The sequence below is a fragment of the Daphnia pulicaria genome, chromosome 5, assembly GCF_021234035.1.
Source record: "Daphnia pulicaria isolate SC F1-1A chromosome 5, SC_F0-13Bv2, whole genome shotgun sequence".
NCBI classification, from domain to species: domain Eukaryota; kingdom Metazoa; phylum Arthropoda; class Branchiopoda; order Diplostraca; family Daphniidae; genus Daphnia; species Daphnia pulicaria.
In genome coordinates, this window is record NC_060917.1 from 2,610,549 (window position 1) to 2,623,406 (window position 12,858).

At 39.8% G+C, this 12,858-nt stretch overlaps 3 protein-coding genes and 1 long non-coding RNA gene across 9 annotated transcripts; 1 reads left to right on the plus strand and 3 right to left on the minus strand.

Annotated features, from left to right (window-relative positions):
• The first annotated feature begins 203 nt into the window (after nucleotides 1-203).
• LOC124341031 (potassium channel subfamily K member 10-like) lies at nucleotides 204-3,338 on the plus strand. The gene is made up of 9 exons (XM_046793918.1): nucleotides 204-628; nucleotides 887-934; nucleotides 1,010-1,207; nucleotides 1,572-1,587; nucleotides 1,652-1,898; nucleotides 1,979-2,054; nucleotides 2,148-2,263; nucleotides 2,334-2,462; nucleotides 2,532-3,338. The coding sequence occupies exons 1-9, from the start codon at nucleotides 511-513 to the stop codon at nucleotides 3,132-3,134; spliced, it is 1,551 nt and encodes a 516-aa protein (XP_046649874.1). The 5' UTR covers nucleotides 204-510; the 3' UTR covers nucleotides 3,135-3,338.
• Nucleotides 3,222-6,914, minus strand: LOC124341000 (asparagine synthetase domain-containing protein 1-like). Of its 5 annotated transcripts, none has more exons than XM_046793870.1 (9): nucleotides 6,561-6,914; nucleotides 6,122-6,489; nucleotides 5,404-6,058; nucleotides 5,161-5,331; nucleotides 4,833-5,075; nucleotides 4,234-4,769; nucleotides 3,849-4,166; nucleotides 3,608-3,792; nucleotides 3,222-3,542 (listed from the first exon to the last, which is right to left on the minus strand). In XM_046793870.1, the coding sequence occupies exons 1-6, from the start codon at nucleotides 6,621-6,623 to the stop codon at nucleotides 4,632-4,634; spliced, it is 1,638 nt and encodes a 545-aa protein (XP_046649826.1). In that variant the 5' UTR covers nucleotides 6,624-6,914; the 3' UTR covers nucleotides 3,222-3,542; nucleotides 3,608-3,792; nucleotides 3,849-4,166; nucleotides 4,234-4,631. The 5 variants fall into 5 exon arrangements, with proteins under 5 accessions (XP_046649826.1, XP_046649824.1, XP_046649825.1 ...); XM_046793868.1 differs by having other exon boundaries at nucleotides 4,234-4,498; nucleotides 4,631-5,075; nucleotides 6,561-6,912; XM_046793869.1 differs by having other exon boundaries at nucleotides 3,849-4,132; nucleotides 4,234-5,075; nucleotides 6,561-6,912.
• A 250-nt stretch (nucleotides 6,915-7,164) lies between these two features.
• Nucleotides 7,165-9,897, minus strand: LOC124341455. Of its 2 annotated transcripts, none has more exons than XR_006918247.1 (10): nucleotides 9,776-9,897; nucleotides 9,374-9,461; nucleotides 9,106-9,208; nucleotides 8,859-8,926; nucleotides 8,588-8,686; nucleotides 8,336-8,412; nucleotides 8,097-8,165; nucleotides 7,795-7,849; nucleotides 7,526-7,587; nucleotides 7,165-7,301 (listed from the first exon to the last, which is right to left on the minus strand). It is a non-coding gene; the product is annotated as an uncharacterized LOC124341455 (long non-coding RNA). The 2 variants fall into 2 exon arrangements; XR_006918248.1 differs by lacking the exon at nucleotides 7,165-7,301 and adding an exon at nucleotides 7,302-7,457.
• A 736-nt stretch (nucleotides 9,898-10,633) lies between these two features.
• LOC124341408 (histone H3.3A) lies at nucleotides 10,634-12,760 on the minus strand. Its single transcript, XM_046794506.1, has 3 exons — nucleotides 12,611-12,760; nucleotides 11,881-12,028; nucleotides 10,634-11,754 (listed from the first exon to the last, which is right to left on the minus strand). The coding sequence occupies exons 2-3, from the start codon at nucleotides 12,006-12,008 to the stop codon at nucleotides 11,472-11,474; spliced, it is 411 nt and encodes a 136-aa protein (XP_046650462.1). The 5' UTR covers nucleotides 12,009-12,028; nucleotides 12,611-12,760; the 3' UTR covers nucleotides 10,634-11,471.
• Between the last annotated feature and the right edge of the window lie 98 nt (nucleotides 12,761-12,858).

Consider the following 12,858-nt stretch of genomic DNA (forward strand, 5'->3'; position numbering starts at 1 on the left):
ATTTATAACAGATGGACATGACAATCAGCATATAGTGTCTGGCGGGGAGGGGGGGAGGGCGCCTGCGCTGCATTATCGAGAAATAATAACAATCAAAATCCCGTCAGATTCAGCCAACAGCAGCAGCACACGTCTGCAGCACAGTCGGGAAAAAGAAATGATGCGATTTCATTCCATCAAATTTTTCATTCGAATGGGTTTGTTTATTTTTCCTGGAATGAGATCTCGTTAAGATTCTGTCGATGTCTTTGTGGACGAAAAATCAACGCCTTTCGTCGGTTTGTGCACAGTCGAGAGCGATGACGGCCAATATATCTGGTCAAACGAGTTGTAAAATTCAGTTGGCTAGCGACACTTCTCCCAATAGGTGCGTATGACGTTTGTTCAGGTGTGGCTGGACTGGCATTCTGCGCCAGCCCTTTCGACGGCTGTCATTATCTAACGTGTTCGACCGAGTGAAGTGAGAAATCGACGGAATCGAGAGTCGAGTGCCAGCCAAACCTTTTAAAAATGGGATGGAAAAGTTCACTGGCTATTCATTTGGGATTTTGGTTTTACCTGGTCGGAGGCGGAGCAATTTATTTCTACATTGAAGACCCGTACTATCACCTCCCCGCGCCGCCAAAACGTAATGTAACACAATTACTTCAACTGTTTTGACCTACATTCGTGAATATTGGTGTCTAAAGAGTTGAATCTGTCGGAGTGTGACGACATGGCAATTTAAGCCAATCAACAAGTCCTCGCTTGTCTTTGTGCTCTATAAAAAGCCAAATAGTCGCTAAGCAACAATGTGCAATGTGCCCTTGTGTGTCAGCCAAATATGGGCAGTTGTCACAATTTGATCCATTTATTTATTTTGACGTGTACACTTAAATATTTACAGTGAAGACGATCAATGCCACTTTCTGTCAAAACCTGGTGAATTATACTGGTAAATTGTCTTCTTACTTGCATCTGTAACAATTCCACATATTGTATAATCAATATGATTGGTTATTATTATTAGTTGACAATTACGCAACGAACAACCGTGTGGCTGTGCCGCTTCAACACAACCACTCAGATGAAGCGTGGTTCAAGTTGCTAAACGATTCCTGCCACAATTTGACAAATTTGGAAAAAGACGGAAACAATCCTAATCAAGACGTTGCCTGGGAATTCTCAAGTGCGCTGTTTTTGTGCATGACAATTCTCACCACCATCGGTAATCATAATTAAATCTTTTCTATCTTTTCAGACTCCGAAATAATTTTATTTCAAAAGTTTATATGGTAACAAGTCCAACAGTCGACAAGCGATTCTTATACGAGTATTCCTTTTCCTGTTGACCTTTGCTTGCCTATATATAATCAGATACTGAATCTGACCGGTTTACGTTGTCCCTCAGTCAGCCCTTTATATTACTCAAAGCAATCACGAATAAGAAAAAGATATTGAAAATGTATGGGGCTTTTGATTGAACAGTTTGAACGTGGGTTATTTTAGACAGTAACACCAATAAGAACACGCGCTATATGAAACTGTGACGTTCACATTGTTTACTGATTCTTCTTTCTAATTTTTTTCAGGTTATGGGGAGTTGAGGTAACTAATTGAATTTGAATTATCACTTGACGTCACAATAAATTAACAATTGACAAAAATTTAGCCCCAAAAGTTGCTGGGGAAAAGTCTTTTGCATATTTTACGGCTTCATCGGAATTCCCATATTTGGAATAGTCCTGGCTTCGACTAGCAACTACTTTAGCGCCGGTTTTCTGCACCTGTACGAACGACGACGATCTAAGCTGCAAAATGATAAGTGGCACGACATTTTTATCGCAGCCACCGCCTTTCTTCTTCCCGGACTCGCTGCCTTCCTTTTCATTCCGGCCGGAATTTTCGTTTACTTGGAGGTATTTAATAACAACTGGTTACTACTCAATTAAAGACGAGTTCCCACCAAACTAAAATTCATTTGAGTGATTCATTCAAGGGCTGGTCCTACTTGGATGCGACATATTTCTCCTTCATAACACTGACGACGGTCGGATTTGGAGACATTGTTGTTGGTGAGACTGACAAATTCGATTATATTATTGCGCAATCAATGGCAATTTATTATCGGCGTCACATAGTATAACTGAGTGTCAACTTGATCATAGCCCAGGAAACGAATTTCTCGCAATTGTGGATTTACCGGATTTGCTGGATTATCTGGGTCATGTTGGGCATCGCTTATTGGGCCATCATCATTTCTTTCATCACGAAGGCTCTCAAGGTAATAAGTCAACGTGAATAGCAACTGGCTGGCCAATATACTTACGATAAAAAATATCTGCTTTAACCAGTCGAAAAAGTTGAGGCAAAAGTGGGAGGAAACCAGTTTGAAACTCACTGAGCAAGCGCGGCAAATGATTGAACATCAACTCGCAACCAACGGCCACAATAGAGGCTCATTTGTTGCATTTAAATCCAAAGTAAATGAATTATAAATTACATTTCAAAACGAAAACATCATTGATGACTTTGACCAATTTTCTGTTGAGGCGGTCTTTGATTTCGCTCTGCAACTCACGGGCTCCATGGGGAATGTACGAGCTGAACTGGAGCGACATCCTCTTCCTGGCTTGGCAACGGCCTTCAAACCGGCCGTTCCTGGTCGTGGATTACTTTCTCTAGTCGAACTGTCGGTCAAAACACTGGGCCACAGAAAAGGACAAGAACAACAACAACAACCAGTTGAAATCCCTGCACCAGTTCCTGTCCTTGCCGAAGACCAAGTTCAAATGTCGCCGCAAATTAGCGTCAAATCTCGGCCGTTACTCGTCAACACCCACTCGTCCAGCATGGACTCGGGTTTTGATGATGATGAAATCAACAGCAGAAGCTCGTCTCCTGGTTATTCGAGGCAACTGTCTAAAACAAACAGCGGCTGTTCACTTCCTTACACGTCCGAGCAAAAGTCCAGGGCAATCCTAAGTAAATGGAAGTCGTTCACTCGCAGCCAAACCGAACCCGAATTAAAACATCAAACCTTGTCAATAACTGGACGCCAAACTTCACTTCGACAACTCCTCATGGAAGCCGTACTCATCTTGGAAGAAGCTGAAGTGAAAGAAACGGCCTTAAACAATCAATCAGACGAATAACAATTTCATTTTTGAATTCACCCATAAGAGTACCTCGCAGTAACTATCTAGATTTGTTACTCAAATGACTAGGGATTGACATTCAAATTCAAAAGATAAACTTTGCTCCTTTATTCATGGTGAAATATATAGACATCTGATTATTAATTGCTAAACGCTGAATCTCTATGAATGCTTTACAAAAAAATGGTAGAAATCGAGGAATAAATAGATCAGGGAAAGATAATTATTAGACTTGACGGGAATAAAAGGCGTCAACTATTTCGTCGGGGCAGATAAGCCGAAATTGGATGGAGATGGTGGAGGAGCAGAAATACGCTGTTGCAGCTCTCTAGTGCAGTTCTTTGGTGTTACCATGCCAGACGACATGCTCTTCTTTGCCTCCATTCCCAACATGTCACGGAAAGCCTGTCCAGATATAAACAAATTAGAAAATGAATCAACGAACGATAACTTGATATTCATACACTCACCTGATCTGTTTTGCGTAAAGCTTGTTCAACATTCTTCAGAATTTCTTCAGTTCTCGGCGAGCGAATGATGGAAAGACGATTGCTGTTGGATTGGAATTCACCTTGTTCTTCTTCGTAGCACAATTGTGGATTGCTCGACCACATGCTCTCCTCATCATCGTCCAAAAGTCGATCCAATTCTTGTCCTGACCACACAATCATTAGCAACAATCGAAAGCTAATTGACAAAAGTAGTTGTTACCTGGTGGAAGCATCACGTCGTCCATGTTGGTGTAGCGTGGGCCATCGGCGAACGAAGGTAAGCCAATGCGAGGGATCTCGATGCGTGGAACGCCTTGTAACGATGAACTGCGGAAACGTTGGCCAATCTCTCGATGAATGTCACGAATTTCTCGGCCCATGTTACGAAACTCGTTGCCGAAATCACGACTCATGTCACGCAGGTCGGCACTTAAACGACGCGAAGTATCACGTACTAGTTCCACAGTGGCCGTGGCCAGACCTCTCGGCGATGAATTCGACATACTTATTTTCGAGTGGTACAGCAGAGAGAAAGTAACTACCTAAATGTTGAGTCAAAAATATTTTTTAAAAAAGGCAGGGCTTAATAAAAAAGGAAATTCTACCTGGCAGTGTCGAACGATGAGATCTCCGTGAACAAGTTATTTATTCTCGGCTGCAGTTGAACAAGTTGAACAATGGCGACCATCAGAAATGAACTCGTGCACACAACTGACGTTTGCTCCCTCTCTCTTTTCAATATTTTACGTCAGGAATTCTCAAATACCCTCCGACCTTGCCGCACACAAAAACTTGTCTCTAATGGCCTTCCCCTTCCCATGTTTACACGAGTCCCGCTTGAGGGTAATTAAAACGCCCAATCAGGACCTACTGTCAATGACAAACAAATCAACCCGGGAACATATTTTACGCGCTAAAAATTTTTTTTTTTTTTTTAATATTTTTTAAATCTAGAGTTTAAACGAATTAAATGTACAATTTGATGTATTAATAAAAAATAACCTTATTGTTCCAAAACGAGAGATTTGGTTAATCGATCACATATTTGGGAACCTTTTTCTTTTCTGGCTTCGGTTTTTGCAATTCTTGATCCAAACTGAATGGCTCGTTTCGGTTCAATGGCCGTTTTATTCAATCCCATCTGAAAGGCAAGTGCTCTAAGGATGATTTTATCGCCCAAGCCGATCGGCAACCTTAGATCGACCTTAGTCCAGATCGGCAACTGAGCTAGATATTCAACAACCATTTCGTCGAGGTACGGCAATCTTGGAGCTCTGCCATGATCGGCTAATATACGGTTGTCGCGACCGAGATTTCGCTCTGATATTCGGTTCATTTCCATTTCGATCTCGGAGACAAGCAACGACCAGCCCCCATTTGCGAATTTTTGGCGATGCCGAGCGTAACCAGCCATTTGTTCGTCCGCTCCTGCACCCATCAAAACAACCTAAAACCAATGACGTCAATCGAAATAAATAAATATGAATGAACAACAACAACCGAATTTAAATTGAATGCAAGTGTCGCATTACCCTGGCCGGAGATACGTATTCCTCATTGTTCGAGGTCAAAACACCTCGCCCACGAGTGGCGAACCATTGGGCACAACCGATGCTGTCGTCGAGGACGGTTGAGGCTGGATGAATGAGCGTCGCGATCCTCGACTTCCTCATTTCTAGTAACTCTTCCAATTCCACGTTGATCTAATAATCGCGGGAGTAAAGGAAAATTTAAAACAAATTAACAATTAATTTTTGATATTAATTCAAAAATACTTTGCAAAAATTCCATTTCCGAGAGGGGTTGAGCTTCTGTAATTCTTCTAACGCTTGGAGACCAGTCAAACGGTCAGGGACATCAAATTTGTTAGCGGTGAGATTATTCTTGGTGCGTAATGGAAATGCTACATTCAGTAGATCAATGGATTCGTTTTCTGGCCAGACACGATCCGTAAGTGCAGCTAGAACACTCGAGTCCAATCCACCGGAGAATAGAATGGCCACTTTTGAATGGGTGCACTTGATTTGATTTCCATTGAGATGCAGTAGCACGCACGCCTTACAAAGCATTGGCTGGCAATGAACTCGAGATTTGATTGAATCCAACAGAGCGGCTTTCAATCCTTCTACTTCCTTTTGCCAAATGTTCAAGTAATCACTAATAATTTGATCAGAAGATGTGTTGTCCAACAAATCAGGAATCCAACCAAAAAATTCGTGGTCAGAGACAGGCTTCTTGTTTATAGCATATGGATTCCGCGAGTAGACCTTTTTAACTGAAATGGTGTTTTCAAAGCTGATTTGGTACAAACTGGAAGCAGGTATTTCACATAATGTGGAGCATTGTGATGAGGATGAAATTATTAATTGAGGACAGGTGAGTTCCCCATCCCCATTTAAGCAATTCCAGAGTAAACTATGTCTTCCAAACCTATTATAACAAGTTCCATGTAGTAATATACCAACCATATTAGTATTTAAACTTTGAACAAACCTGTCTCTTCCAGTAATTATTCGATTAAGGCTTTTCTTGTAATAAATCAGCGACCAGGGTCCTTTTATGATTTCCAAAGTGTTACATATTTCTTCCACTGTTTCAACATTTTCAAGTTTGTCTAAAAGAAATTTTGTGTCTGAATGTCCGTTTGGAATGTGTTCATCTCCAATTCGACTGTAAAAAACATCCCCATTCCATAGAAGGATATTGCCTCTTGAGTCTACCAATGGTTGTGGAACAGGAAAATCACCTTGTAGCCATAAGGTATGGCCGGAAAATGTTGCTTTCCAAGATGTTGATAAGTCAATTTCAATTTCATGACTAGCATCTGGACCTCTTCGTTCCAGTACAACTTTATTTTCATTCTGCAGAAAAAAACAGTCTAGTTAATGCAAATTTATTCGACAAAAATTAAGTATAGTTTAGGTTAAGCAACCAGTTGTTTAGTGCACTTGTGATCCTCTGACTTGGTTGTGACACATAATAGAATTCCACACATTTTCAGTCGATATCTTCAGTCTGTACAGCGTAACCTATACACCTGTCGCGAGTCCACGACTAGCTTGAATTTCCCCCAAAATTGTCGTCTGCTTTTATTTATATTTCGAACAACAATGCCAGAGAACTTCGTGGTTAAATGAATTTTTAAAAAAATAGGTGCTTAGAAAATTATGCAGCATGTTTGGCATGCCCATGCCAAGAACAAACCCTTAAAAAGCATAAAATGACTGCACTAGCCGCAAACGAAGACGACCGGTAAAACTGTGACATCTTAACTGTACTCTGTAACAACGCTGTACTGAGTATATTTTATCAAACCTTTCCCTATTCTATGAATGATCAGAACTTAATTTTCATCTACATTACTCCTTCATAATGTGGTAAATAGGTCAGTCACGTAGCATTGATACTTTCACCACCTTAAAAGCAACTACTGGCCAACTAACTACGTTATAGCATAGCACCGCGAAGTGCTTTAAAATATTCCGATTATTAAGCAAAAATAGTAGGCGAATTAAAAGACAAGAACCAATCGTAAATCAAATTTGATAATCTTTATTCACATCATCCAACAGAAACTAGGCCAATGAACATTATGAAACACCTGGCGCCTTCATGTTTGTGCGTATGACCGATGCAACAAGGACAGCATTTCATTCTTGGATCACGTTCAAACCTATAAAAGTAAATAAAGTTGTTAACTACCCCCAAATTAGCATAACTAAGTGAGACAAAATATGTAGCGTAGCTTTCCACTCCCCATGTCTACAGTACCAGACAAGACGAAGGATATACTACGTACTATTATTTTCGACAGCAGGGATGTGTACAACTACAACAAGTAGAAACACCATAAATACTGCCGTCAAACGCAAATGGTAAAAATGAACCGAAGAATACCTGGATATTTAAAAACGACATAGAAAATCCAACCGAAACGTCAGCTCAGCACCAAACGCCAACTGTACAAAAGACAAGGATTAGAAGTCTGCATAATATAGAGTAATAAATATTGCTCTTCAACCCTTAGATTTCCTGTCAAGAATTGAAAAGGAGACCTTACACGGAATAGCATTTTACTGTTCCCACCGTATACCAAAGAACAGCCATTTATGAGCATATCCAATCGGCTTAATTAGTGGGGTAAATACTGTTAAATGGTTACCAACCTGGAATAAGCCCCAGTCGCCTCCCGACAACGAATCGCCCTACAGGTCGACGTACCTAAACAAGAAAAAGAAAAAATTGTATTGTAGGAGAACTTGCTATGAAACTTGGTACAATGTCGAGTTCAACTCTCAAGTCTTCAAGAATTCTTCGAGATTTGAAAACACCCATGCCAGAACGGCACAGACGCCTTCCACTCGAAGAATTTTTAATTTACCACCAAAGTAACGCCACAAACCAAGAAAAAGAGTAAGCCGCTGACTTTTCGGTGAAAAACACAATTAGATTCGAGTAAATATAATACCTGTCCATGCCTAATCCTCCCATTGACTTGCGACGAAACGACAGCCCATCCAACGGGAAAGACACAAATCTGCAAAAGAGAAACCATTAGTATGGCATTCGGAGAACGTAACTCGATTTTTGATCAAAAACCATTTCAGTGGTAAATCGCTCTTCAACGACAAACTCAGAAGAGATGTCAGAAATTTTACGAATGTCATCATTTACAGAAAAGAAAACCACGCTAAGCAACTCAATTACCGTGAAACAAATTCGCCTGCATATTCGTTGGAACATAATTGGCACCCACTGCACAGCAGATATGCCACAACGACATTCTAGAACAAATGAAAAAATCTCAGTAAGCCGTATAAAAAAAAATCATAAACGGATGCAAAGTTTTGATCAGTGGTAGTGACGAAACTTTAGATCTATCATTGAAATCTTCAAATTATAATTTGTATACATCATAAAGAACAAGAACAAATCAAGATAATTATAAATTCATATTACCTTCAGTTTCACGTTCTAATGAAGTTCAAAGGTTTGATATAGGAAACCCTGATTTCACTCAGCTTTCGGGTAGGAAGGGCCGTGTTGACTCCTACCTAACTAAAAGAATTCAACGAGATTACTACACCGAGTCGATTAACCTTGTCAATCATTGCATTCAAATGTTTCCTCAGTCTCAATAAATCAGTTTATACCACCAGCTTTTTGTCTGGAATAAATGGTATCGTCACAGGAAGTAACTTACATCGTATAGAAAATAGCAAACACATACCTGCGGAATAAAAGAGCAATAGACCACCCGCTGTGGGAGACGCGACACGCTGCCCTGCTAGAAGAGACCTGTAGAAATTCTAAAATTAGCAAGAACCTACAACTCACCATCCAAGCATTGAAATGGAAATGTCAGAGTCATGCATGTCTAATATTTTGATTGACTTCATAATGCAACGTTGTGCAAGTCAGAAAGAATGATCATCACATAAATTAATCAGTACGCATACACAAATAACATTGATTACCTCTTAATGAAGCAAGCCAAGTAGATGTACTCCACAAGAGACCAACAAGGCCAAAACTGCCCAACACATGAATCATCGGAAAGAACTTATGACTGCACCAATCCTGTATCCAGCAAGACAATGCAAAATTAGAAGCCATTCCAAACACTATACATCACCCAGTATATAAGCTTATCAGATATGCAATAGTTTTTCCTCAAAGCGATCGGAACAGGTCTGTATTTGTCATCACGAAACAGAATCATGTGAAAATTAATTGTAAAATTACCTCCTTTTGAAGTTCATGGTTTGGGAGATGAACCTATAACACCAAGCCCATTAACAGCGAACCAGTGATAGAATAAGATTCCTATGTCCTGTAAATACACAAAGTTTCATGTAAAGTTCTGAAAGCATTTCTGCTGAAAGCATGCAACACAGTAACCTTAATAATTTTTCATTTTCAACTTTAACATTTTTTCCCACAAAGGACACGTTTAACTAAGAAAAAGCGAAGTATCTCAAAATAAAAAAATGCTACACGTGTCCACAATTTCATTTTAAGATTAGACTGAATGTTCTACATGACATTCAAATATTTTAAAACAGGACATTTGCTATCAAATTTTTAACATATATAATTTAATCTAATCTACTATTAAGTTAAACGTAATGGCTGAAAACAACTTACCCGGTCTTGGTTAAGACACGCAGACATGCTGCTTCCAATGTGACAATGGCCGAGCCACGAGACGAATTGATCGTTGGTACAGAAATTCAGCAAAAAAGAAACCTTTGTCGAGAAATGGGGGCAAGGAACCCCCAGGGTTGTGGTACAGCATTGCCATATCAAACCAAACAAAATGCCTGTGCGCCAGTGCGCGGCAAATATAAAAATTTAAAAAAAGCAAAATTTACTTGTTGACTTGTGGAGTCGGGAGCGTGGTTGTAATTTACAAATTTAGTATAGTCTACTAAACAGAATTAAAACGAACAATAAAAAAAAAAATTAACTCCGTAATAATTAGTTCTTATACATGAAATTATTTGTACAAGCTCTGGTACATGTCACAATTACTAAATGATTCACAAATTTCTTGAACACTGTTCCTAAGCAAAAATCGTCGAGTCTTCCATTAATAATTCTCTTTCTATGGTGGCAATGGCTCCAACACTGAAAGTGGCCAAAATTCACACGTTATACTCCTTTTGTTGATTTGTTTTTGTAAATGTATCAACACAATCGTGGTTGACAGCACCAAGGACACTCTAGTCTAGACTCGCACTCTAGACCTTATAGCCAAACGTTTAACTGAAATACCAATTGTCTTTATTGAACTGAAGTGTAAATTCAGCTATGATTATACAATCAATAAACATAGGCTATCGTCTGACAACGGCTCTTTTCATTAGATAGATCTGTCATCATGTCAATTAAGCTTAGGTTGTGTTACTGTATTTTCCGAATAATATTGCTAGTAAATTGCCTTAAGTATTATTTTCCTTGGTACCACAAATAAGTCTTATAGAATGAAGAACCTCGCACGGATAAAGGTATTAGAAAAAGATTTATTAAATGAGTAGACAGCGACATTCTATAGAGTACCAACGCGACGGTACACATAATAATACGCCGAAAGGATGCTGTGAAATGAAGTTGAAGTGATTTTGGGTCGGGGCTGAAAGGGTGAATAGAAGAAACCCCACACAAATTCAAACACAAAAAGAAAAAGTTTCGCAGAGATGTCATTAAGAAAGACAATCCCTCCACCGAACAGAGACACACATACAAGACTGGCGATCGATTAGAAGGAAAGACAAAAAAAAAATGCGTTACATAAAGACAGTAAAGAGTGGTCTAGTTGTGTCTTCTGAGATAGAAAGGTGTGGGTATAGTATCTAGAAGGGGGGCGGCTCAGCATACAATTTCGTTCCCGATTCTAGTTCTTCGTAGATGATACCTAAAGATTTATTATTCTTGAGCTGTCCTCACGCGACAGACAGTAATGAAGGATGAGGGAACGACCATATTAATCCGATCTGATTCTTTTACTTTTTTTTGTTTGTTTGTTTTTTAGCTTATACAACGTACAACAAAAATCCCTCCACACCGGAAAAAACATGAAGTGCGGTTTATGAGATCGTGGCGGGTGCGCGACCAAAGTCCAAAACGGGGGAAGAATTGGTGTTTTAAAAAATAATAATAAAAAAAAAAATCGATTTGATTGATTTATATTTGAAGGGGCCTTTCCGAGTTTGAAAATTCTAAAAAATTTTGGTAGTGGCGGGACGATGAAAAATGCTTCGCTTAAAAAAATGGAGCGTTGTGGGAGGGAAGGAAATTTTTAACTGTAGTTGTTATTGTCAGATAGGATGATTTCTTGCTCTTAAGCACGCTCTCCTCGAATACGCCGAGCCAACTGGATGTCTTTAGGCATGATAGTGACGCGCTTGGCGTGAATGGCGCACAAGTTTGTATCTTCGAAGAGGCCGACAAGGTAAGCTTCGGAAGCCTCTTGCAGGGCACCAATAGCTGCACTCTGGAAACGCAGATCAGTCTTGAAATCCTGTGCAATCTCACGAACGAGGCGCTGGAATGGCAATTTGCGGATGAGCAACTCTGTGGATTTCTGATAACGACGAATCTCACGAAGAGCGACAGTACCAGGCCTAATTTATAAAATGAGAAATAAATAACATTAGCAACATGTTCACGATAGCCAATTTCACGAGTAAAACATAATGTCTAAAGAATGCAACTTGTGAATTACATTATCCACGAAACATTTCATTTACCTGTAACGATGGGGCTTCTTGACACCTCCAGTTGATGGGGCACTCTTACGAGCAGCCTTGGTGGCAAGCTGTTTACGTGGAGCTTTACCACCAGTAGATTTACGAGCAGTCTGCTTGGTACGAGCCATTTTGAATTAACTGTTTAAATCTGAAAATAAAGAGAATGAATAAATTCATGTATCAAAATGCTTTAAATCTAAAAGAAGCACTAGTGAAAACAAATCACTTGAATACAGATGTAACTTTTCTGAATATCTCACTATAGTAAAATGAAGAGAACCTTAGAGAATTTCCTTGAATATGCAAAAATAAACGCAAAGAACACTAGGAATCTAAATACAAACTAAAGGGGATCGATGACTCAACACATTGGCTGTCAAACAACTTGGGCCGCTTTGGCGGGAAAATGGGTACACAAAATACAATGTGGCAACCACGGCGCTATTACTATCGATTCATAGGGAGAGAAAAAACTAACGCGTCCTGGGAAAAATGCTTCTCTCCTTCTACAACTAGATACAGGGCTTGGCCGATGAACCCCATTCCCGAGACGAACGGCGAAATACCCAGAAACGACACAAATTTCAAACAGAACTTTCAACACCACTTCACAACCAATTCGGGTTTAAAAAACACTTAATCGAATCTAGAGAATTCACTCTTCCTGAAGGCAGTTACAAAGATTGAGTTTAACATGATTAAATAGGTGAAACTTTAATTGAGAACTTACCACACGTAGTACTTAGGGTCTGCACTCTCGGAACACCTTACGAACAATGGCGACCGTTTTCGTTTTTGGAGGCCAGGACGACGCCTTAGGGGTATCCCGCTCTATCTCCCCACCCCCCTCTACGCAGGCGCGAGAAAACTTGCAGATATTTCCCCCTAACGGATAAATTTCAAACACAAACAAAGAAATGCAACTATTTTGCTATTTTGTATATCAACCGTTTTACTGCATATGCTGCTAGTCGTGCT